The 25,349-nt window shown below is 49.8% G+C and overlaps 2 protein-coding genes across 4 annotated transcripts in view; one reads left to right on the top strand and one right to left on the bottom strand.

Moving 5' to 3' along the window:
- LOC126547251 (carboxypeptidase D-like) overlaps nucleotides 1-13,432 on the bottom strand; it is a 79,624-nt gene extending 66,192 nt beyond the window's left edge. For both annotated transcript variants that reach the window (XM_050195205.3, XM_055062832.2), the window contains exon 1: nucleotides 12,955-13,432. In XM_050195205.3, the coding sequence (XP_050051162.2) occupies nucleotides 12,955-13,417 (463 nt within the window). In that variant the 5' untranslated portion in view covers nucleotides 13,418-13,432. The remainder of the gene's footprint in view (nucleotides 1-12,954) is intronic.
- LOC126547262 (uncharacterized) overlaps nucleotides 1-25,349 on the top strand; it is a 92,345-nt gene that overhangs the window by 28,573 nt on the left and 38,423 nt on the right. The gene's annotated exons all lie outside the window — the stretch shown is intronic.

The following is a 25,349-nucleotide window of genomic DNA, read 5'->3' as shown; positions in this document are numbered from 1 at the left end:
AAGTCAATGGATGTACTGGAATTGTTTGTGGACTGTGGACACGGACTATGCTAGCAGTAGGCGTTGCCATATAAGCAAAGGACAAAATGTATGTACATTTGTCCTCTTAACTCGCAAGAGGACAATGTCAGCAACTGCGTTGACGGATGTCTGTGCCGTACAAACGAAAGACGAAACAGTGATATCCACTGTTTATACATCTCCAGACATATCCAAGTGTGATATCGAGAAGTTCACGACCACGCATTTTACATGGGTTAGCCGTGATGACAATATATACTACTCCTGTGATCATCGTTGGAGACTTCGATGTGGACATTTCGAAACCAGACAAGAAATGGTTCGCTCAGTTTGTGCTAGAATAGTTTGATTTGAAGTGCCGCACCAATCCAAGTCAGTCAACTATACTCAACAACGGCCGTGTATAGATTTAACTTTGACCAAGAATCTGTCTAAGGTTGTGACCAAACCAATCAGTGAATATCACAGTAATCAAAAAGCTATCGTCGCTCCCATTACCAAATGATGAAAATTAACACATGTACCCTTGCCTAACCCGGTGTTATGTGCTATACAGCTTCGCTGGTCACCCACCTTCACTGAGTGGAATAGCCCCTCGTTTTTTTTTTTTTTTTTTAAGTATATTCTGCTGCCTATAGTGCGAGGTCGTGCGTTCGAGTCCCGGCTTCGGCGGCCGCGTTCCGATTGTGGCAAAATGCGGAAACTATCTTGTATTTAGATGTACGTTGAAGAGCCCCAGGCGGCCAAAATGAGAGTTTTAGAATACCCTCCCCCCCCCCCCCCCCCCCGCTGCAGTCTTCGCCCCCCTGCATGCGTTCCGTGCGCTAAGCCGCGCTATCTGCAAGAGCGGCGTGACGTAGCTGTCACGTGCAAAGCCAGCAGCAGATAGTTACGGTAAAAAATCGGTGGTGCTGTGAAACACTGTTTTAACATGAGCTATTCACTCTCACATAGAAAGCAATTCAGCCATAAGGTGCAGTGTGAAAGGAATGAAGACAAAGCATGAAATAAGCGCCACGCGGCTGCCAACGCACGACGACGCGATGCCGAGGTCCAGCAAATGCTAAAGTCTTTAGAGCAAATTTTGATCACGAAAGTGTATTTTTACTGTTGTCGTCGTCGCCATCGTTTTTGTTGTTTACACTTTGCACGGGTGACCCAGTTTTGTTCATGCGTTACGCGGTACAACGCGGTGTGACGTGCACATTATCCATGCCTTTGGGACAATGCTGTGCTGGTCGGCTTCAGTTGACGTGCGGTTCTGCACATATTTTGGTGTTTCTGGAATACCAGCCGGGGGCTTGTTATTTGCTTTTGATCAGCAAACAAAGGTACGCGGCTGTTTGCTTGGCGCGCGTTGCCTTTGTATGAAAGTGCCGATCCGATTACGAGACAAATTTTGCGCGCAATTCGGGCAGCCCTGCAACACCTCTCTGTTCACCCTTTCTTACGTTACGTTCCTTTCTTATAACCTTCAGAGAGAGAGAGAGAGAGAGAGAGAGAGAGATGAAGAGGAAAGGCAGGGAGGTTAACCAGATATTAGTCTCCGGTTTGCTACCCTACACTGGGGTTGGGAGATAGAGGTTAGAAAGAGGACAGAACCTTCCGGAAGCATATTTGCACCAGGGGCTCTCACTAGCGCGTCAGCGCGGATAATCATGACTGGCTGGAGAGGTCTTTCTCAATTTATCATCTCGTGCGTTTCCGATGTCATAACGCGCAAGAGATTTTAATTCTAAAGACAGCTGATGACATTCGGTGCGCCTGGAGGAGAGAATCACGAGTTACCAAACATTGCCTGCCTTAATTAGATCGAGACGTTTTGTAAGCGAAACAAAAGAATTTACAGTTGCAACGGCGCGGCAAGCTGCGAAACTCGTTGCGTAACCTAATTGCGTCACGTGCTCATGCGTTCCGAAATGTGCGGCTATGGTGAGCCGTGTCCGCGTAGGATAACTATGTTTCGAGACCGTTCGAAGGGAGAGTGGGAAGGGGGGAGCCTCGTTGGAGGCCGCAGAAGCAAAGGCGTGTAGTTTCGAAACAAGATTACCACGGGAACTGTATATACGTACTGGTTTTGGCACGTAAAACCCCATAATTTAATTTTCATTCAAGAGGTAGCTAGCTTTGACCAAAACGCACAACCTTGCCTTGTTCTCGTCGCTAGAACCAGCACAACTGTTACAAGTGACGCAGCGTTATCTGGTAAAGTATTCGTTCGGGGATAAGCAAAAATGACTAACGTGCTAGCCGTTGCAGGTGACGGTACTTCAAGGCAACAGCTCGAAAAACTTATGAAGAGCACAAGTTTTTCCATAAGCATTATTTGGAAAAAAGAAAGAAGAAAGAAGAAATTGGCATTGCACATTTAACAGTGCTCACACGCCACACGACTGGTCCACGTACGGCTCTGCCAAGGCGAAATAGGCGCGACCGAGATGCACACACTCCGACATTATATCGATTATTTTTTTATACGCACTGCAACACTAACAGGCTTATCGCAGTAGTGGGGTACAAAAAGCAAAAGGCGCCACGCATACAGCATACATACATACATACATACATACATACATACATACATACATACATACATACATACATACATATATATATATATATATATATATATATATATATATATATATATATATATATATATATATATATATATATATATATATTATCGTGAAGGTCAAGCAACTTAACAATGATAGAACGTGTATGACCCTGCTGGAGTCTTCCAATTCTGTGGCATCTCTCAATCATGGGACAACTGATCTGTAGATTTTCTGCGAAAAACGCAGCAATGCTGCTTAGCAATAAATTATTGCTTTCTTCAGTTTGTCCAGGAAGTCAGAATAAGATAAGATTATCTCTGCGCAAGCGGCTTCCAAGATCATCATTTTGTCAACAAGTTTGTTAACCGTATTACTAAGGACAAGAATGCATTGCACGACTCAGCAGGGGGAATAATAGCATCACTGGGTTTAGAAGACTGAGAAGATTCAAGAGAAGTCATCTTAGTAACCAAGGCAGTCACTTTGACTTCATTACTCGAGAAAGTTGTTTCCAAAGCGGCCACTTTTGCCATCAAAGAATCAATTACCTTCTGAGTGAACAATGACACATTAGATTGAAAATCCACAGCGGCATCAAAAGTACCTGTGTTAGATGACAAGGATTCGAGAACTGCAACCCGAGATTTTATGTCTTGAAAGAGGACACTTCATCCGTCTTGAAACATTGATGCTTGAAACCGTGCTAGTCAGAACCTCAGTCACTGCTAGTTATTACGGTGTTCACCTGTTAAAGAATCCCGTTCATGCAATTTTTTCTCATCACCAGAATCCACAAGGAAAATTACCGGCTTTGGACGCAAATTCAGTGTTCCCTTTCATATTGGCGTCCATTGGCGTTCATTTAGTCTTAACGGTCGCGCTTGTGTCGAACTTTTTACATCGGGGCTCCTGGGGCAGGGAACGCAATGGCCACTTCCGGGCGCATCTGTTGGTATGTGAAAGAGCCACAAAGATTTTGTTTCACCTCGAAGCCGTGAGAGTGTCTGCCAGCGCCCATGTCTATATAAAAGCGTTCGTTCACAACCTGCTCACCCGTATATAGGTGTATGTTGCGTGGTTCTGAACGTCAGCGACCGGCAAGCGCTAAGCACGCTGCATTTTTGAAATCTGAACAGGCCCATGAACAATGGCGAAAGGTTGTTTACAAGAGTGCGCCCATTAGTTATTGTCGCATTCATATTGAGCACTCTGCCATGACAGCCAACGCGTGTGGCACTTTTGTATCGCTGTGGATCTGCGCAGTGAAGCTGCTCGCAATGTGGAAACCCAAAATCATGTCTTTTAATTATGGGGTTTTACGTGCCAAAACCACGTTCTGATTACGAGGCATGCTGTTGTGGAGGACTCCGGATTAATTTTGACCATCTGGAGTTCTTTAACGTGCACCCAATGCACGGTATACGGGTGTTTTTGCATTTCGCCTCCATCGAAATGCGGCCGCCGCGGCCAAGATTTTATCCCGCGACCTCGTGCTTCATCATCATCATCATCAGCCTGGTTACGCCCACTGCAGGGCAAAGGCCTCTCCCTTACTTCTCCAACTACCCCGGTCATGTAACAATTGTGGCCATGTTGTCCCTGCAAACTTCTTAATATCATCCGCCCACCTAACTTCCTGCCGCCCCCTTCTACGCTTCCTTTCCCTTGGAATCCAGTCCGTAACCATTAAAGACCATCGGTTATCTTCTCTCCTCATTACATGTCCTGCCCACGCCCATTTCTTTTTCTTGATTTCAACTAAGGTGTCATTGGCTCGCGTTTGTTCCCTCACCCAATCTGCTCTTTTCTTATCCCTTAACGTTACACCCATCATTCTTCTTTCCATAGCTCGTTGCGTCGTCCTCAATTTAAGTAGAACCCTTTTCATAAGCCTCCAGGTTTCTGCCCCGTACGCGAGTACTGGTAAGACACAGCTGTTATACACTTTTCTCTTGAGGGATAATGGCAACCTGCTGTTCATGACCTGAGAATGCCTGCCAAACGCACCCCAGCCCATTCTTATTCTTCTGATTATTTCAATCTCATGATACGGATCCGCGGTCACTACCTGCCCTAAGTAGATGTATTCCCTTACCACTGCCAGTACCTCGCTACCTATCGTAAACTGCTGTTTTCTTCCGAGACTGTTAAACAATAATTTAGTTTTCTGCAGATTAATTTTTAGACCCACCCTTCTGCTTTGCCTCTCCAGGTCAGTGAGCATTTATTGCAATTGGTCCCCTGAGTTACTAAGCAAGGCAATATCATCAGCGAATCGGAAGTTACTAAGGTATTCTCGATTGACTCTTATCCCCAATTCTTCCCAATCCAGGTCTCTGAATACCTCCTGTAAACACGATGTGAATACCTATGTGACCTCGTGCTTAGCAGCGTATATGTGTCAAAGCCGGCCTTTAAGCAACCACGGCGAGTACCCAAAAGCGTATTTCTGTGATGCTGCTAATACGTCGCGCACTTCATGTCCAGTTGAAACTCGCATCCCTATGTTCAGCATTGCTGAAAAAACCAAGCGCGCGACATAGGTACTGCCAGCGGAATACATTTGGACATCTGGAACCAGAAACCCTGGGTGAAATAAGATAACGGACGTTCAGAAGAAGAACGCTATAGGAAGACTTTGAGGAAGCAGGCGTGGGACGGTAGTAGGTTCTCAAATAAAAAAGCTGAATCAGCTCGGAGACCTCAAGATGTGTTCCGCTCTAGCCGACGCGCAAAATAGAGACTATTCTAACTCTCGGAGTAAATTGTCAGCGTTCAACACTACATGGTGATTCTAGCGGCAGTATTCAATAATGTAGACTGACAACGCTAGTTATACGAGTCCAATATTTAATTGCGTGAGCATTCCCATGTCTATCCAACGAGGAAACAAGTCCGTCCGTCCGTCCGTCCGTCCGTCCGTCCGTCTGTCTGTCTGTCTGTCTGTCTGTCTGTCTGTCACGTAAGGAGATCGTTTTCAAGATAGCTAGGGCCCCGCAGCAGCTAGCGAATTGACTTTCGTGCTGCGTCTCGCTTCATCGCGAGCTAAGCGGCAAGAACACAACGCACACGAAGCTATCAGCACTTGGTGCACTCTGTCCCCGTCGCAGATCGCTTTCAAGATAAGGCCCACGCGTCTCGTTTCAACGCGAACTAAGCGGCGAAAACACAGCGCGCACGGAGCTATCAGCTCTCGGCGCACTATGGCCCCATCGCGGATCGCCTTCAAGGTATGGGGCCCGCGCGGCCGCGCCATACGCAGCCGCCGCCGGGGTACGGTTGATCACGGTCGATAATGGTATGACGCGGATCGATAAGGTGTGAGATAGACAGCGGCCTATAATGATCGGAACGTCATCAGCGCACCTGGCGCCGCCACCTGCAGTAGTTTGCTTGCGTCATCAATTCACCTTACGCCGCCGTCCGCAGCCGTTCGTGTCGCCGCAGCGCTGTCGTTTGTACTGGTCGGATCAAATTTCATAATATTCATAATGACACCGGGCTGCGTGGAGGTGAGCAAGTGGCACAATGCTTACGCATACTTAGACATCTGACAAATGAGTTTCTGCGTGATTTTTTTTTCTTTTTTGAAAGACATAATGGTGTGTTTCCACAAAAGCTCAAGAAGTGGTCGTTGCCACCCTAGGTATGGGAAGACAGCCTATAATTTGCATTATAATCTGTCGTAATGAGCACGTTCGCAAGGATACGTTTAACAGAGATGAAGTCTGTTCAGAAAGTGTCCAGAGCCGGGCTGCGGCTCAATGCGTGTGAAAAGAAAACAACGCCTCTGTCGCGCATGCTCGGTCCTGATATCTTTCGCCGTATTGTCCACAGATACACAGCTATTCTAGGCCCGCACGAGCCTAAGACACTTAGCGCAATTTGAGACGGTCGTGTATGTATAACTCACTCGGTGCTAAAAACAGCGGAATCGTTGGAACGCTGGAGGAGACTAATGTGAAAACCACGAAAGAGCTTACGCGCGCAGACCGCAGAAAGTAACCGCGGCCACTAAGCAGGCGCTCATTCAACCGCTACATATTCTACCCTCCCGCCGCAAGCTCTTGTCAGTGCTTGTTTTTGATGGACGATAATTAGTTGCTCGTAACAGCTGCCGCCCTCCCATCGCCGGAAAGTTTGCTTTCGGCCAGACTCTGCTACCATCTGTTCGCGATGATTGCGTCCGTGCATCGGTGACGGCAAAGTCGACGTAACTCTCTCCGCCCTTCTCATAACGACCTCCCCACGCGCCCGCACCCTCGCGCAGGCTTCACTGTGCTGCATATTTGCGGCGAACAAAGCCATCTTGCCGGTTAAGGAAAGAGCGTCACTCAGAGTGCGGCGTTCACTTGCTAACCAAACTGACCGGGAGCGCTATCGCGTTATGTCACGACGGTAAAATTCACCTTCTCTTCAACAGTAGGCGCGTTACCACGTGTAAGTCGTGCCGCGATTGTGCGAGTCAGGCGCGAACGTTACACCACCGGACCGTGCTATAACGGGTCTCACTTTCCCACATCGCGTTCGTATTGTTACGATTACGCGTGCGCTCCACCAGCAAAACTCGGCAATAAAGAAAAAAAAAATAGAAGCGAAAGTTGATAGCAAGAGACAAACTGAGTCGGCCTGTATTGACAAAAAACGTGCCCTGATTCCTGGACCACACGTAAGACAGCGTTCTGGCATAGCTATTGCGCTCGTACCTTTCGTCTCAAATTTGAGCTTTTTTTCACCGCGAAATACTCTTGCAACGTTCAAAAATGAGCGGTATGTTGAGCCGTTGGAAGGTACTTCAGTCACGACTAAGCGCAGTTTCGGCAACAATTAGACCACTTGCATGGTCCGTAACGTTTGCTCGATTACCTCGCTTTTGGAGAAGGTATCCACGAGAAAAGGAAAGAAAAAATGGGGGGAGGGGGACCTGATAAAAGTGCTACAAGTAGATGGGAAATGTGTATCTTTACACACATAGATGCACACACGCATATATATATATATATATATATATTTCAAGACGCCAATGTGCTCGTTCTTCCGATTTAGCATGCAAAACACGATTACTACACGCACGTCTAAAAGCAATCGCACCGATCACGACACGCGTATCGAGCATCGAGCCAAGGCAAACGTCACGGTCGTTGCCCGACGCGCGCGGAGACTTATCTGGTGCACGTACGTACGGGGTACAGAGCGCGTTGATCCCGCATCGGAGAGCGGCTCTTTGTTCCCTAATCGGAGCGTATAGGCTTCGACTAGGTGCAATTATAGCAGTTGATCCGGGCGCGCTAAATGACCGGCGTAAGCGAACCCACAGACGACACGGAGCGTCGACGCGCAGCCTAATCCGCACGCGGCTTTCGCGCCTGTGCGTAGGCGGCCACAGTATAAAATAAGTAAGCGCGAACTCGGGAGCAGCAGAATAAGAAGCAGCAGCTTCGGCGAGGCGATTTACGGCGCCGCGCCGCTGACGCGCGGAGCCCACACGTGCGCCCGCAGAAAGAGAGTGCGAGGTAAGCGCGTGCCATCTTCGCGCAGGCTGGCCAATTGAGGACCGCTTATCCCATGTGTCCCAGGAGCAGCCGCCGCTGCCGCTTGCGCGACCAGCTGCAGCGTTGGAAAACGGTCTGCAAACTGGCTTCCTCTCCTTATTTCCATTTGCCTCTTTTAAATGCGTACGGGCGTCCAAGAAAAGGCCCGCGGGAGAGGAGAACTCGCACTTGCTTTGTGTACCCGATTGCAATCGAGAAACGAAAAACAGTAGTGGTTACCGTCAAATGCCGAAGGCCTTTGGTAAGGAAGCTTCCCAATACGTACGAGAAGTACGTGTGAATCAATTAAGGTCTTATTCATTTTAATGCCGGAAATAAAAAAAAAATGGAAGAAGCAATCGCTGGAGTACGAGAAAGTGGACTCCAGTTATGTCGTAATCGAAACGGTTCCCCAAGCACAGCCACTGTTAAGCGATTCAGACACAGTTGCATTTTGCGGAGAAAATCCGCAGTCTTCGCTCGCTCAAGGAATCATGAACCAGCAAAAAAGAAAATAATAAATATCACCGCCCATGCAAGCACTCCGTACATATGGTTAACGAGCGAACCTGAAACTTTCGGCCTCGCTGTTTGTCGCTGGGTTAATACCGACGGTTCATTAAACCACGGCTTGGTAGGCCGCTGGATCCTCGATACGCAGTTGCTGCTTCCGCTCAGCTGCACGAGCCTGTTCTTGTGCCTGGGCTTCAGCAACGGCACGGCGTAGACGAGCTCGTTCCCGGTTCTGCTCGCGGCGTTGCTGATCGAAAGCTGCCTGCTCCTCAGGAGTACGTATGACGCGTGCCCACCCATTTCGGAACTGAAGATAAACTCATATAATAAAGAGATAAACTGCTGCGCCCGCGCTCGCTGCGACGGAGAGCATCGACGTCACTATTGGCGCAGCCAATCGCGCGCCTCTCTCTCTTTCTTTTTTTTTCGCGCATGCGCATGGGGTTGCGCCGGAGGAGTTTTCGGCGTATAGGCGACAGACGGACGGACGGACTGACGAATTGGCTAGCCATATACAGCTTCGCTGTAATAATAATGATAACAATAAAACGCTGCTTTTGCCGCATGCTAGCTGAGCGACCTAAGCGGCACCTATTATAGTACTTTTTACGAGTAGATCATGGTCAGTTTGGTCTAGTCCGTTAAAGTAGGAACACGAAACGGCGGGGTTGGGTCAGCTGAGGAGCGGGCGATATATGCGGGATCAGCGATGAATGGGGTGAAAGGCGATGAGATTGGGCACGCAAAAGAAAGGAGCGATACACCGACGTAAATACATTAGCTATGAAATAAACAGAAATAAAGAGTGCAGCCTATAGAAAGTACTGTCCGGGCCGTACTTTGTCTCCTAACATAATGATACAAACGCAGCGCGTACGTGTTTGTCGGCGCCAAACTTTATAGTTGAAGAAACGTTTCATTTGGCCTGAGAATTGGACTTGGCAGCGCCACCTTACCGTGGCAGTTGTCTTGCCAACTCAACTGTAAACAGAATGCTGGCGGGTCTTCTTTTCTTCTTCTTCTTTTTATTTTATTTGTATCAATTGTTTCGCTGCCACAATGAATTCTTACCAACTCGTCTACAGGTTTTTACGATTCTCGAAGACTGAGCAAAAGACGGTGATTATCAGCAGAAACGGCGTTTTCTCCGCAAAACGTCGTAAAATGCGCTACTTCGTGCACGGTAAAAATGACTGTTCGCAAAGCGGGGGAGAGTGCGAAAAAGAGTGCCGTTGTAGATGGCTCGGCAGCAAAGTGTGAGTACAACTTGTAGTACTTCTTGCCGATGCTGAACCACATTCGCACTCTCGTGAATTCGGCAGTGTTCCTCAAGTCAGCTTCTTTTTTTTCTTTAACTGTTCTTTATGCACACTCCTCCTTCTATAATTTCATATAACATTTTTCTCTCATTCTCGCCCCCTGTCGCGCTACGCGCAATGAAATAACACTTTTGTGTTTATGAAAAGAAGAAAAAGACAGAAGGAAAATGTGATAGTTATTTTACATTTTAAATTCGGTAATTAGCAGAAGAGATACGTGGGCGCAGCGATCAACGTCGTTTGTCGTGAAAACGTAACAAAGCATTAAGATGCGTATATACTAGAGGGTGACGTCTATTTGAACGCCGCCATATGGTTACGAAAGAATACCGTAGGTAAGTAGTCTCTCTTTTTTTTTTTTTCAAGACGGTGCGAATTTCGTATGCGGCGCGCAGAATTTCGCCCGCTGTGTTCGTCTTGGAACGTGAAAGAAGACCGCGTGTCCGCCAACAACGCTGCACGAAGTATGTGCCCCGTCTTCTTCTTTCTTTTCTTTTTTTCCGGATACACGTGCGCGGTATGCAACATGCGCTCTGAATCGATTTTTTCTTTCTTTCGCAGTGCCAAGCATTCAAGCTTCGCACGCGACGGAGTACATACTCCGTACTCTGCGCTGTTTCTTCTCGTGCAGTATTCACAAGCAGCCGCACAAGACGAGCCTGCCGCGTTCCGCACAGATGTGCTTGACCCTGCGTGCATACGCCACGCGTGAGCTCCCGCGCCCACGCTTCTGCGAGCGCGCCCAGTGTGTGCCGAACTGAGAAGAGCGACCGGGACGTCGATCGATGCTCGGGCGCGTCGCGCGGCAGGTCTCGTAGACGGGTCGTCGCGAGTTCGCGAGGCTATTGTTACGCGCGCGAACTATTCGCGGCCATCTAGAAAATACGACGCGCGGCACTCAGATGCTGGGTTGCCAGTCGCAGCGGAGGCTAGAAAAGCGTTGTCGGTTATTCGTTGGCAGAGTCGCTTAGGGAAGCTTGGAATTCGAACGCTGTGTACAGTGGTTTTCCAGATGCCACCCTATATGGCATACTAAGGTCACCTTGCTGTCGCCCAGAGCAATTTCACTCCGTCAAACTGCGTTAAAAGACAGATGAAAAGGTGTCCGCGCCACTTATGGACAGGAGAGTAAGCTAAGAAAAAGACAGTCAAGAAAGACGAAAGGAACAATACGCCTTCCTTAAAGAAAGGTTCCCAAGCAACTTTCTTTAAGGAGAGATTGAAGAAAAAACTGTCTTTACTGACCAATGGCTTGCTGGTCATAACCCTATTTGCCACTTATGATTATTATAACTACTATTATTATTACTTATCAGCTTAATTATAGAAATAGCAAATAGGGAAAAAGAGGGAAAACAGGGCGAGAAACTGCCACCACGAAGTGCAAATTGCTTGATTTCTCCAGGAAAAGGGTATACAAAAATGCAGTAGGGGTCGCAATATATATATATATATATAATGAACAAAACGGCGCATTGTATACCCTATACCGCAGGCTGGCAAAAAATAAAGAAGAAAGAGCGATGCCCATGTAGCAGCACACTTTGCATGACCCCTCTGTAGAATCCCAGATGGTGCTGCACGCCGATAGTGGTTAATGGGCTTTAATAGTGGTCGCTAATTCCCACCCAACAGTGGGTTGTATGGCTTTACTGAATTGACGCTGCACTATGGTAAATTAGTACTCGCATTAACGGTAGTACTGTATATCTGTTATAATACACTACTTGGAAGGTGAAGCATGGTGCAATTAACTGATGATAATTTCATGTCCCAAAGTGATTCAATCTTTATAACCACCCGTGGTGTGTGTGTGACGCACACCTCAGTGCTGGAGCGTTGTCGCCCTCCGCTCCTACTGTACAGCGCAGTCGCCGCTATTCGGAATGGAACCCGAGAGACCTGATGCTCAGCAGTTGGTCGCCATAGCCACCGAGTCACCGCGGTGGGTCTACGGCATTCGCGATGAGGATTCGATGGCGCCAAAAATAGAGAGAAGAGTCGATAAGCTACACGTGCGATCAAGTATACGGTGCGTCTCTGACGAAAAAACGGCCACGCGTAGCCTACTTTCGTGCGCACTCTCTGCGTTCGTCCCATAGCAAATCGCTTAAATTTATACGTATATTCACTAGTGCAGTTAATGGCGCCATCATGTCTCATCACCACCGACGAAAGTGGTATAAGCGTCATAGACGGAGAAAGAATGGAAATTTGGCTGATCCTGGCAGATTTTATGTCCCCACGACTGTTCTGCGCCAGCTGGTGAGAGAAAAAAAAAAAAGTCGATGACCGCACTTGTATATTTGCTCCCGCCAATAGATATCGTTCTACGGTTACTGTCATTAATTCGCTCATTTTTATTGCGATATAACCACACATTAAGCGTAAAATGCAGAATTTAAAAAAAAGAAAAAGTGGTTTCGTATCTTCATAAGCTATACCACATTCGCATTGTAACATATGCTGTTCGGTGCAGCATAGACTTAAGGTTCGCGCATGTTTTTGATACTCGAAAAATCAGGAATGATATATAGATAACGGTAAAAACTTGGAGTTGACTCTGCTTTATATTCGTAGTACACAATATTGTGACTGAAAACAAAGCTGAGTCAATCAAACAAATATTCAAAGGACCTTCGTCTTCGTTGACAGCTTCAAGGTACCAAGTTTCATTCGACGTGCTGATAGTTTGCTTGCCTGACACGCTAAATACGAACACAATATTGGCGCGCCGACCTGAATGTTTCCATTCTTCCTTGCCATGCCAAGTTTCAATATGCATTTATACTATACTGAGAGGACATTCGTTATGGTGAGGCTATGCGAAATAATTTAAGATAAGCCACTGCAGGTCAAGTATTATCCGCGATATAGTAGCATGAATCTCGGCGAACTGCTGTTCCACTGTCGAATTTCATTACGCCGCCACCCCATGCACCTAGTTCGCGGGACCTCCAGAGGACCAGCGCGAGATGTGCCCCCAGGAGTGAGCGCCCGTGGACTTACACAGTTCGTGGGCGCCTGGCCTGTCGGTCATCTCGAGCACCCACAGGGGCTGTCGCAGCACGCTGCGGTGACCCAACTCGTAGAGGTTGGTGATGTCCGGGCAGGCCCGCGACACGCGACGCAGCTCGTCGGCCAACTCGTTGTTGTCGTGGTGCTTGAACACGAAGTCATGGTACTCCTCCAAGCGCTCCTCTTCTCCGTTGCTCCGCTGCGGCAGGTTCTCGACAGGCGAGGTCAACGCGAGAGCCGTCAGCAGCAGCAACAGCGGACAGGCGGTCCGCGGCGCCGGCCATCGGAGCCGGCGCTGCTGCCTCGGTTCTGAGAGGCCGACCATGCACGCACCAGCGGCTCTCGCGACACTGCGCGAGCTGCAGCAGACGGCGCGGCACACACGCAGAGTGGGGGCGTCGGCGGCAGCGGCCAGCGTCAGCCCCAGCTTAGCCTCCGAGCCCGGCGCCTGCATAGCCTGCGCCGTTGCGGGGCTGGCCGCCGAGCTTCGGGCTCCTCTCCTCCTCTGTGTTTGCAGCTCCCCCGTTTTGGGCTCCAGCTTCGTTTCCACGGCAGCGCCGGGTTCGTCACGTATGACGTACAATTGACGTTCGTGACGTCACGCGCAACGATCGGCGGCCCACACTCGCCATCTTTAGAGCAGAAAAGAGGGATGCGGGGGTGCTGCCTCTCGTTGTGTCTTCCTCTTGTGGAGCGCGAACCCACTGAAGGTCGTGCACGGCGGGTGGGCACTGAACAGGAGGTGTGCCGCGTGCACATGCGCCGCAGTGATCGCATCCCTTCTTTCTCCGGGAGCAGTCGGGAAAACGTGCTTTACATAGTCTCCCGAAAGGAAAACACGTCTCTCGCCCATATGCACTGAGTGAGGTGCTTACAAGTGCGGGTAAAAAATACAGGCCCTCTCCACGGCGGAAAAAAGAGAAGAAACAGAGGATGCGTGTAACGGCGTGCACAGATCCTCTTCATCGTCTGACAGGGCGTGGAGTGTGTATTATTTTCTCTTCATATAACTCGACGTAATTTTTTTATGGTCTCACGTGAGTTGAGCGTAACGTGCAATAACTGTATGAGTATGCAATTTCTTCCAATTGAACTAATGCTGATTTGATTTTTCACGACGTACTTCCAAACCACGCAAAGACTCTGCCTGCGCGGGTTCCGTGCTCCGATTACTAGGTTCAATTTCCACATCACTCTTTCCCAGACGCAACTGAAACTTTAGAGAAGGCAGAATATAGCTACATAGCTTAACTGGTATTTTGATATCTGCTTTATTACACCGCGACCTTTCTCCCATTCTGACAATTGTCTTGGCCACCATAAAGTTAGGTCCTCAGCAGTCTAAGGTAATAATTGTTAACGATGATCCTAGTTAGTTCGCATTTAACCTCTGTTAAGAAGTCACCAATGATGTGTATGTTTTCGACGTTTATATATCGAAAAGCTTGCGTGATTTGAGTTTCAAGTGGGTCGCTTTTTCAAGCCCGCCTATTTTGTCGCATCGTCGTCGCTCAACGGCCCGGTTTTCATTAAAATTTTCTACGAATATTTCCCTATATTATAGGCGCGCCTATGTTGCAATGGACTTTAATTATGAAGTGGACTAGCCGAGCCGTTGCCTCTGCCGTTTTCCGATGACTTTCTATGCCAGCAATTTTCGGAGATCATGGGCAAATGCCTTTCGGGACAATGCGAGATGGCCTTATCAAGCTTCCGCTGCCGAGTTCCGAGTCTCATTTTCTACCTTTCCTTATTTTTCTTTCTTTTTTTCTGTTTGTGTTCATAGTTATCTATGGTACTAATCTGTTTTATTGCGATAGCAATTATATTGGAGACTCAAACCTGATTTCTGTCGTCGCCATCGCCTTGATGCTCCGCATAATGTCCAAGTGCGTTAATATCGCGACCGCGCGCCGTATGTCGTGGGTGCGAGTGGAAGCGTGCGAGTGTGAGCCTAGAGGGGTGGTGGCTCGATTTCGCGCGCGCCAAGGAGGAAGCGCTCTGTATTCCATCGCGTGCAGCGCAGCAGGGGGGTAGGGGGTGGGCGTTCTACTCCGGCGGCAGCTGTGTATATGGCACGGCTGAGCGCGGCTGCGAAGGGCAAATAATAAGCTAAAGTGATTAGTGCTCGAGAACGTCTAAGGCGTCAATATTAACGCGAACAGAGCTTTACTAATCGAGAAACTGAGGTAAATGCAAGACACTATTATGCACTTCCCCGGGACATTGAAGTACTAGCTCGACGACGAAGGCACTCCTCATTATAATTCTGTCACTAGCACTAAATCACTCGTAACACAGATATCATTGTATTGCGTTATAGGACGAAAGAAAACGCTACTTGTCCAGTTCTACATCATATTTAGAAAAAAAGCACTCATTGACGTTACCATTGACAACGACGCGGGCGGTCGAAAAGTTTCGTTTTCCCCACTCTACGCCGCCCGCGCTTTCGCGTTTCAGTAATTTCGTTATCGCGCAGTGCTGCACTCATTTCGCTGCTTCGTGAAACACACGAACTGCAAGTAGCAGAGAATGTGACGTCCACGTGATGCCGACACTTGACTAAGAGCAGCTGCAGCGGCGAATCCAACGCTCTGTCTTGACCCGCGGTTTCTCCATGGCCGCGCGTTTGCGTTTTGCCCAGAAAACCGTAGCACCGTCTGTCGGTCGCCGTTTACTGACTGACGGCACTAAAGGGTGCCGATGTCGTATGGAACGTCACCACTCCCCGCTCAGGGCCAGTGATTTGAATTGCGCTAAAGGTATGCGGACCCTTCAGACATAATTTCCCCGTAAACTAAGCTTTTTCTTGGCCAAGCGCTGCGAGGTTTCTGAAATGGTAGTTTAACCGTCCACGTCGACTTAGTAATTGCCTTTAGTGTCCCTTTAAAACCCATCTGAGGTGGGTACGGAGTCTAGGCGCACCGAAGGATGGTGGCTTCGTGTGGGCTGTGTTCTTCGAGCTTAGTTTACGCTGAAGCGAGAGGCAGCACGAAGGGCAATTCACTCGCTGCTGCGGCCGCCTTTCCTCAGCGTTATAACAACGTGCGTCCGTGGCCATCGAGTGAGATGCGTTCATGTTTGCCGACGCGCGCGTGACAGCATACTTGTTAATTTAGTTAGTAAACGAATGTTTATAAGGCCGATAAAACGATTATCCTTACTTCGTGTAGCTGTCTAATAATTTGCTATCGCAATCAATGTTTCGCCTTTCGGGCAGAACGGCGACATTTTTTTTTTTTGTTAGTACAGGTTTTTATTTTTATATCATTTTTTCCAACCGCGGCTTCGATTCCAGGCGTATTCCGATGGAGGTGGAATCCAAGTACGCTCGTGTACCGGGTACACTGGACGCATGTTAGAGAAACCCAGGGGGTCAAGATTAATCCGGAGCCCTCCACTAAGGGGTCCCTCGTAAGAGCACACTGTGTAGTCTCGGGACGTTAAACCCCAGAACGAAATTATTTTTTGTCTACTTCCCTCCCGGTTTGGCGTGGCTGCTGCTGGGTCAGTCGGTATCTCGGTGGACATATATGTGAATATGTGAGTATATGTGCACCGGATGCGAGCCTCAGTAAATGGGCCTATATATTAGCCCTATATGCGAATATTAGCCCAATATGAAACCGACGAAGTGTTGTCAGTGGGCGCACACCTTTTCTGCACAGTAAAACTTAATTCCTACATAAAGCATGTGCTGTGCTCAGCGACTGAAACGTGTGCTTGGAGTGCGTTGCTTCCGCCGCTTGCTTGCGCTACCGGTGAGCATCGCTGTGGGACCAAATGCAGTCACAGTACGTCACAAAGGCTCTCGCTTTCCTCGTATGCCACGATGCGTCATCTTGGTGTTCCCAGCGCCTACGGTTGGCGCAAAACAAGCACCGTTAGCCATGCACTCCGAGTATCGTGTTTCAATCGCTGAGCACTGTATACATATAAAGCACTCCCATAAAGCCGATAATCCTGTACTGTATTCAGGCTGAGGCTGGTTTTCGGCCGCCATTGAGAAGGTTAGACAAGGCACGCTCCAGTAAACGCTCGCCTGCCGCACCACGTGCTTGTATGTTTTGTACTGTTTTTCCACCGTTCCTTCACTGAAATACGACATACCGACTCGCAGTTGCGCGCCGCGCTGCACCAGCAGTGCGTCTTATGTGGACAGTTCCGCGGTAAGTTAGTACATATATAAGTGTGCAACTATCAGTACGGCATTCAGTGCGCTTACTTCCTCTGTTAACTCGGCCGCTGCATAGCCATGCCGGCCATTTGTCCGTATTTCACACTAATTGTAACAGTTTAGTGCACCAGCTTTAATTTACTATTCACTCAGTATACGTAAAAAAGATCGGTGCAGCGCACAGATGGCTAGTTGTGTTTTGCGCACTCATAAGTACCTACCCATCATAATAAACTGCGCGTCACTCCCCTAAAGCCGTGTATAGGCGACAGCAGTCAGATTTCTTGAGCCAAGGACTTTTCTTGAGCTAAGTTGACCTTATCGTACGGCCTAATGGTCTAGGCGCGCTTGCGATGCCACACTTCGGCCGCGCTAGACGACCGCGCGGAATCAATATACCAGTATACGTCACAGCATATACCGCACTCGCTTGCTTCCTTTTCTTTCTTTCTTTTTTTTGTGAAGTGTGGTCTAATTTAATTAAGAATAACATAACATACAATAACGTTGCCGCTGCTGCAGTCAGTGAAGCCTCTCCACTTTGCCGCGTTCTCATAGTGCTCGTCTACAACGCATTCGATCGTGGTGCAGGCGCCGGGAACATGTCAAGATATTCGATTTAACCAGTTGCGGTGAAACATGCTTGTTTGCAGGTCCATGTTATGTGGCGAACACCCTATGTGTATGTTAGAACACCACAGCAAACTCAGCACGTGCGGCCAACGAACTGTTCCAACGCGCGTCCTGCGCACGCACGTTGGTCTATTGCACACGATGATGGCGAGAATCCAACGTTTCCTATAGTGTGCGGGCAGGGTTCGTTGTACAAAATGCCTATAATATCGGCTTATATGTATCTCTAAAGCACACGGATACTTTAATGGAATATCGCATTATATTCAATGGTTCTTTTGATGTAGATATTTGGCATATGCCCATTATTAGCCAGACCTTCAGAATGGGGTGTAGCGATAGGGAGGTGGGATAAATAGTGTATAGGAGGGTGACCTATCCACTGGATATGACAGTTGTTCGGGCGGTCACCGCAGTGCGTGCAGGAAGTGGCGTCTTCTGTGTTACGTTTCGCCTACAACGCGCGGTAATGCCGGCGCGGATGCAACGGACGCCGGGGCTTCGTTCAAAGCGGCGGACATTTTGGCCCGTTCGACGCCGCCGCAACGCCTCCCCGCCAAGCGTGTCCAGGCGTGTTTCAGTGCCACGTGTCTTCGTGTGTGCGTGTGTGTGTGTGTGCCCACGCTTGTCAAAGCGCGGCAGCCGGGGAGCGGAGCTCCCCAAGTGAGGGTTGGCGATGCGTCACTACACTCGGTTCAGCAGGTCTCTCGGCTCGACCGTGCGCGCCGTCGTGGGCTCATGCTCCGCCGTCCCGTGACCTTCATCCCGTGACCTTCATCCCGTGACCTTCCCTTTTGGACCGCGACGCCGAGAGTATAAAAGCAGCTGCCCCCGGACGCCAGGGGAGAGGCTCCGATTTGTACTGTTGAGTTACGTGCTCTCCCGTCTCTCCACTTCGGTCGACCTGACCGCCCGCTCTTTTGCTATGTTAGAATAAACAAGTTGTTCTGTTACCAGTCTTCTCTTGCTTTGCCGGGACCTTCGGATGCTTCCAGTGCCCCAGGCCGCCAGGCCAACGCTACCCTTGGGGCTTGCGACCCATTGGCAATAACGGGCGTCAGCACCGAGACCCCAACAACTCGTGCCAGCGGTGCGATTACAACATCTGGTTGCCAGCGGTGAGATCGCGACAACGGAGGCCAGCAGCGAAGAGATGCGGTTGACTGTATGCTGAGCAGCACAACGACCATCCGGGAGCAGTGCAACGAGCCCTGTGTGATGACTGGTTGCCTGCAGCGGAACGACTGCGCTGAAGTCTTGGCTGCAAGGTTTGGTGAGTGCGGGACTTTCTTCTTCTGAGTTTTGCCAGGCTTTTGTTAGTGTTAGAAACAGAGCTGGTAATTGTGGTTGTCGTTGCTACCGGGTTAGTTTGCGGCAAGACAATAGTAGGCAGTAGAGAAAGCAGCATTCAGAGCAGCCATGGATTTGAAGTCGTTGCGCAAACCGAAATTGCTGGAGCTTGCGAGAGAGTTGGGTCTGGATGTCTCAGACAAACTCAGAAAACCAGAACTGCTAAGGGCTATTCTTGAGTTAGAAGCTGAGGATGACGAGCTGTCGGAATGCCTTGAGACCATTGAGGAGAGGGAGACGGCAAAAAGACAGGAGCGTGAACTTAAAGAACAGAAAGAGAAAGATGAGCGTGAACGAAAAGAACAGAAAGAGAAAGATGAGCGCGAACTTAAAGAACAAAAAGAGAAAGAAAAAGAAGAGCGCGACCGTCAACACGCTTTGGAAATGAAGCGTCTCGAGGTAGAGATGGAACGCGCTCGTAATGGAAGTCAGGCACACGGTGCAGGAGAACGAGTATTGTTCAAAATGACTGACCTGATGCGGCCGTTTAAGCTTGGAGAGGACATTGGTTTGTTCCTGGTTAACTGTGAGCGAACGTGCGAGAAGCAGGGGTTCTCTCGGGAAACGTGGCCACAGCGCTTGCTCACTTTGTTACCCGGCGAGGCGGCCGACGTAGTCGCTCGCTTGAAGAGAGAGGAGGCAGAGGATTTCGACAAAGTGAAATCGAGTCTGCTAAAAAAGTACAGGCTGTCAGCGGAGGCGTTCCGTCGGAAGTTTCGGGAAAATGAGAAAGGCAGAAGTGAGTCATATACAGAGTTTGCCTACAGGCTTATGTCAAACATGCAGGAGTGGCTCAAAGAAGAGAAAGCGTTTGGTGACCACGAGAAAGTTCTGCAGTGTTTCGGGCTGGAACAGTTTTATAGTCGGTTACCTGAGAACGTGCGGTACTGGGTCTTGGATAGGCCAGACGTTAGTACGGTGGCTAGAGCCGCTGAGCTAGCCGAAGAGTTTGTGACGAGTCGGGCTCGCGGGGCTAAGGACGGTCAAAAGGGTGAATTTGGCTCCAAGTTTGAGAGGCCGAAGTTCACGCCCATGAGAGCAAGGGGGGACACACGTAGTGCGGATGCGAGTGAAAATAGTCCGACCGAACGTAAGGAAACGGCGGCAGCCGAAGCCGAACGCAGAAAGCGGTTCGAGATGAGGCAAGCGCGCGTGTGTTATACGTGCCAGAAGCCGGGTCACTTTTCGGCGCAGTGTCCGGAAACAAAAACAAAAGTCGTGTTTTTGTCATTATGCAGCACTGACGAGAACATGAAGCTTCTCGAGCCTTACATGCGAGACCTCCTCGTGAACGGGAAAGAGTGCCGAGTGCTTCGCGATTCCGCAGCTACGATGGATGTAGTTCACCCCTCTTACGTAGAACCCGATATGTTCACGGGCGAGTGCGCATGGATCAAGCAAGCCGTGGAAGCTCATAGCGTGTGTCTGCCCGTAGCAAAAGTGCTTATTGAAGGACCTTTCGGAGCACTTGAGACGGAGGCCGCAGTGTCATCTATGCTGCCCCCCCCAGTACCCGTACCTATTTTCGAACAGGTCCGATCACCTCCTGCGCGAGAAGGGGCTTTTGTTTGGTGAGGCTAGCGTTCAGGCCTTAACCAGATCGAAGGTTCGGGAGCTCGCTGCAAAGGCGGTAGTTGCGGGGCCGACGTTGTTGAACGATGAAAAAGGGTCAGAGGCGCAGCAAGCTGGTATTCAGAGCACGCCCGAACTGAATAAAATTGCGCCTGTAGCGTTAAAGGCACCAGATACTGGAGAGGAAAATCCCGACACGGGAAAGTTAGAAGAGCTGTCTCCAGATTTGCTCATCGCGCCTACGTCAGACGGACTTAACAGGTTGCTAAAAGTCAGCCGGTCGGCTTTGATAGCCGAGCAAAAGAAGGATGGCAGCCTAGAAAACATACGCTGCATTGTCAAGGAAGGTATCGCCAAGAAAAATGCTCGCTTTGTGGAAAGAGGTGGGGTCCTGTACCGGAAGTATCTAGACCGCAGGGGAGTGGAGTTCGATCAGCTGATCGTGCCTCAATGCTATCGTCAGGATCTGTTGCGCTTGTCGCATGGGGGTTCGTGGTCCGGACACCTAGGAGTTAAGAAAACTAAGGACCGTCTCTTGCAAGAGTACTATTGGCCAGGGTGTTTTCGGGACGCAGACCACTTTGTGAAGACATGCGACACCTGTCAGCGGGTGGGCAAGCCAGGGGACAAATCGAGGGCGCCGTTGAAGTTGGTACCTATCATTACGGAGCCTTTTAGACGGCTCGTTATTGATACAGTGGGACCTCTGCCGGTAACAGCCACGGGGTACCGACACATTTTGACTGTGATCTGCCCAGCGACAAAGTTCCCTGAAGCAGTGCCGCTTAAAGAACTCAGCTCAGTTGAGATAGTCAATGCACTACTGTCCATATTTGCGCGAGTTGGTTTTCCTGCAGAAATCCAGTCAGATCAGGGTACAGTGTTTACTAGCGCTTTGACGACAGCCTTTCTCGAAAGGTGCGGGGTAAGGCTGTTACACAGCTCAGTGCACCACCCCCAGTCGAATTCCGTTGAGAAGCTCCACTCCGTCATGAAGCGCGTGTTGAGAGCATTGTGTTTTGAACATCAAACTGACTGGGAGCTGTGTCTGCCTGGAGTGATGTTTGCTTTAAGAACCGCGCCGCATGCGGCTACGGGGTTCTCGCCAGCTGAGCTGGTGTACGGTCGCTCGCTGCGATCTCCGCTTCGCATGCTTCGAGAATCATGGGAAGGCAGGGGCGACGACCCAGTCGTGGTAGAGTACGTGCTTAAGCTCCTCGAACGCTTAAGAAGGGCACAGGAGTTGTCAGGTGAAGCAATGGCAGAGGCCCAGCAGAGGGCCAAGGTTTATTATGATCGGACAGCCAGGGCCCGTCGTTTTGAGGTGGGCGATGAGGTCATGATATTGCGCACATCGCTAAAGAACAAACTCGACGTGCAGTGGGAGGGCCCAGCACGGATTGTTCAAAAACTGTCGGACGTTAACTACGTGGTGAGTCTGCCAGGAAAGCGGAAAGCACAGCAAGTTTACCACTGTAATCTGCTCAAACCCTATAAGCAACGGGAAGCAGTGGTGTGCATGATGGTAAACGTGCCCGAAGAGCTTCCGGTCGAGCTTCCGGGACTAGGCTCAGTGACGAACAGGAAAGACACCGATCAAGTCATTAGTGACTTAATAAGTAAAGCATCGCTGTCGCCTGAGCAGAAAACCGAACTACACCAGCTCTTACAAGAGTTTCAAGGTCTGTTCTCTGAGAGGCCTGGTAGGACTTCTGTCCTTACTCATGACATAGAACTTACCTCCCCAGAGCCAGTACGATCCAAGGCGTACCGGGTGTCACCCCGCCAGAGCGATATTATGGAGGCTGAGGTAAAGAAAATGCTACAGCTCGGTGTTATTGAAGCGGGTGAGAGTGATTATACCTCCCCTTTGATTTTAGTTGAGGTACCGGGCAAGGAACCTCGTCCTTGCGTCGACTACCGCAGGCTTAATTCCATCACTAAGGATCAAATTTATCCGATCCCTAACATCGAGGAGCGCCTTGAGAGAGTGAGTAGCGCTCAGTTTATTTCCACCCTAGATCTTGTCAGGGGTTATTGGCAGGTTCCACTTACAGAAGAGGCTAGTAGGTATGCGGCGTTCATTTCACCAATGGGGACATTCCGTCCTAAAGTTTTGAGTTTTGGTTTGAAGAACGCGCCATACTGCTTTTCAAGCCTCATGGATAAAGTGTTGCGGGGACAACAAGAATTCGCTTTACCGTATCTAGACGACGTAGCGATATTCTCCGCATCCTGGCCGGAGCATATGGCCCACTTGCGGGCAGTGCTAACCCGCCTGCGCGATGCGGGCTTGACAGTCAAGGCTCCCAAGTGCCAGTTAGCACAGGCCGAGGTTGTCTACCTCGGACACGTGATTGGTCGGGGTCGTCGCCGCCCCTCTGAAATAAAGGTGGCCGCTGTGCGAGACTTCCCGCAACCGCGCACGAAGACCGATATTCGGTCGTTCTTAGGTGTCGCCGGCTACTATCAGAGGTACATCCCCAGGTACTCTGATATCGCGGCTCCCTTGACGGATGCTCTAAGAAAGACAGAGCCGCAAACAGTCGTCTGGGATGAGACGAAGGAAAGAGCTTTTAGCGCCCTAAAGAGCGCCCTAACAAGCCAGCCTGTGCTACGATCGCCCGACTACTCAAAAGGGTTCGTTGTTCAGTGCGATGCTAGTGAGCGAGGCATGGGCGTTGTACTGTGCCAACGGGAAAATGGAGAAGTAGAACACCCCGTCCTGTATGCTAGTCGTAAGCTGACGAGTCGTGAGCAGGCGTATAGCGCCACCGAGAAAGAGTGTGCGTGTATCGTGTGGGCCGTTCAGAAATTGTCATGTTACCTAGCCGGCTCGAGGTTTATCATTGAAACGGATCACTGCCCTCTCCAATGGCTGCAGACCATCTCTCCCAAAAATGGCCGCCTCCTGCGCTGGAGCCTCGCTTTGCAACAATATTCCTTTGAGGTGCGTTACAAAAAGGGGAGTCTCAACGGTAACGCCGATGGCTTAAGTCGAAGCCCCTAACGTGGGAATCAGCCTCAAAATTGCTTGTTACTGATGTTTTTCTTCCTGAGGCAGGATTTTTTTTAACCTATTGCTTTTGTATAGTGTTTCAAAGTGATGATGTGCTTTCTAGTGCAATTTTCCGATTTGTGGACGCGTTCTGAGTGCTGCTAAACTACTGTAAGGAACTAGGCAGCAGTATAAAAGGGGAAAGAGCCTGGCAGGGCTTAGTGAGGGTTGTGCCGTGCTTGCTAACTGAGCGGTTGACTTTCGGCGTAGTTCTAACGCTTGCCGGAAACGAGAACAAAAATGTCAACTCTCCCGAAGTCACTTTGCAGTGTCCTGTGTGCACCTGAACGTGAGAACGAGGCCTTCTCTGTGCGCTGCGCTCAAGAAACGCCAAAGGACGCCCGACTACGGTTATGAGCATCATCGAGCGACATCCCTCCGGACAGCGGATGCAGTCCCCTGACCATCGGGATCTCCTTCCCCCGGCGGGGCGGTCTGTTACGTTTCGCCTACAACGCGCGGTAATGCCGGCGCGGATGCAACGGACGCCGGGGCTTCGTTCAAAGCGGCGGACATTTTGGCCCGTTCGACGCCGCCGCAACGCCTCCCCGCCAAGCGTGTCCAGGCGTGTTTCAGTGCCACGTGTCTTCGTGTGTGCGTGTGTGTGTGTGTGCCCACGCTTGTCAAAGCGCGGCAGCCGGGGAGCGGAGCTCCCCAAGTGAGGGTTGGCGATGCGTCACTACACTCGGTTCAGCAGGTCTCTCGGCTCGACCGTGCGCGCCGTCGTGGGCTCATGCTCCGCCGTCCCGTGACCTTCATCCCGTGACCTTCCCTTTTGGACCGCGACGCCGAGAGTATAAGAGCAGCTGCCCCCGGACGCCAGGGGAGAGGCTCCGATTTGTACTGTTGAGTTACGTGCTCTCCCGTCTCTCCACTTCGGTCGACCTGACCGGCCGCTCTTTTGCTATGTTAGAATAAACAAGTTGTTCTGTTACCAGTCTTCTCTTGCTTTGCCGGGACCTTCGGATGCTTCCAGTGCCCCAGGCCGCCAGGCCAACGCTACCCTTGGGGCTTGCGACCCATTGGCAATAACGGGCGTCAGCACCGAGACCCCAACAACTCGTGCCAGCGGTGCGATTACTACATCTGTGAGACCTCGCGAGAAGGTGGACCGGTGGCTGACTACGGCGGTGGCCGTACTCCAGGAGCAAGGGTGCATGGCAGCGCACATCTTATCCGCCATCAAGTATGCTCACAGAGGTGGCCTGGACTGAGGCCGCCTTCTAATTAATCTGCTGAACAACAATAAATATTTCTCTCTCTGTCTCTCTCCAGAATGGGTATATGTAGCTGTAACAAAAAAAAGGCACAGAATGCTCAAATGTACGCAGATTTGTTTGTATGTATGTGTATACATATACCTGTCATCAACATTCTTCCCTTGCCAAGCAACATACATCGCATTCGTCCTTGTGATATCGCTGCATATACGTCTCACACTGCGCATTCGCTTGATTTGGTGTTATAGCATTAAATTAGCCTCTTCGTCTCCAATAGGTTCCAACATCTGCATTTGATCTGCATAATTTTTGTAAAAGACCTGGAACAATTGATCATTTTCTTTCCTGTTGTCGCTTAATTCCCGCTCCATAG

The sequence above is a fragment of the Dermacentor andersoni genome, chromosome 1 (genome assembly GCF_023375885.2).
Source record: "Dermacentor andersoni chromosome 1, qqDerAnde1_hic_scaffold, whole genome shotgun sequence".
Taxonomy (NCBI): Eukaryota; Metazoa; Arthropoda; class Arachnida; order Ixodida; family Ixodidae; genus Dermacentor; species Dermacentor andersoni.
Note: the sequence above shows the minus strand (reverse complement) of the source record. Positions and strands in the feature narration are given on the sequence as shown.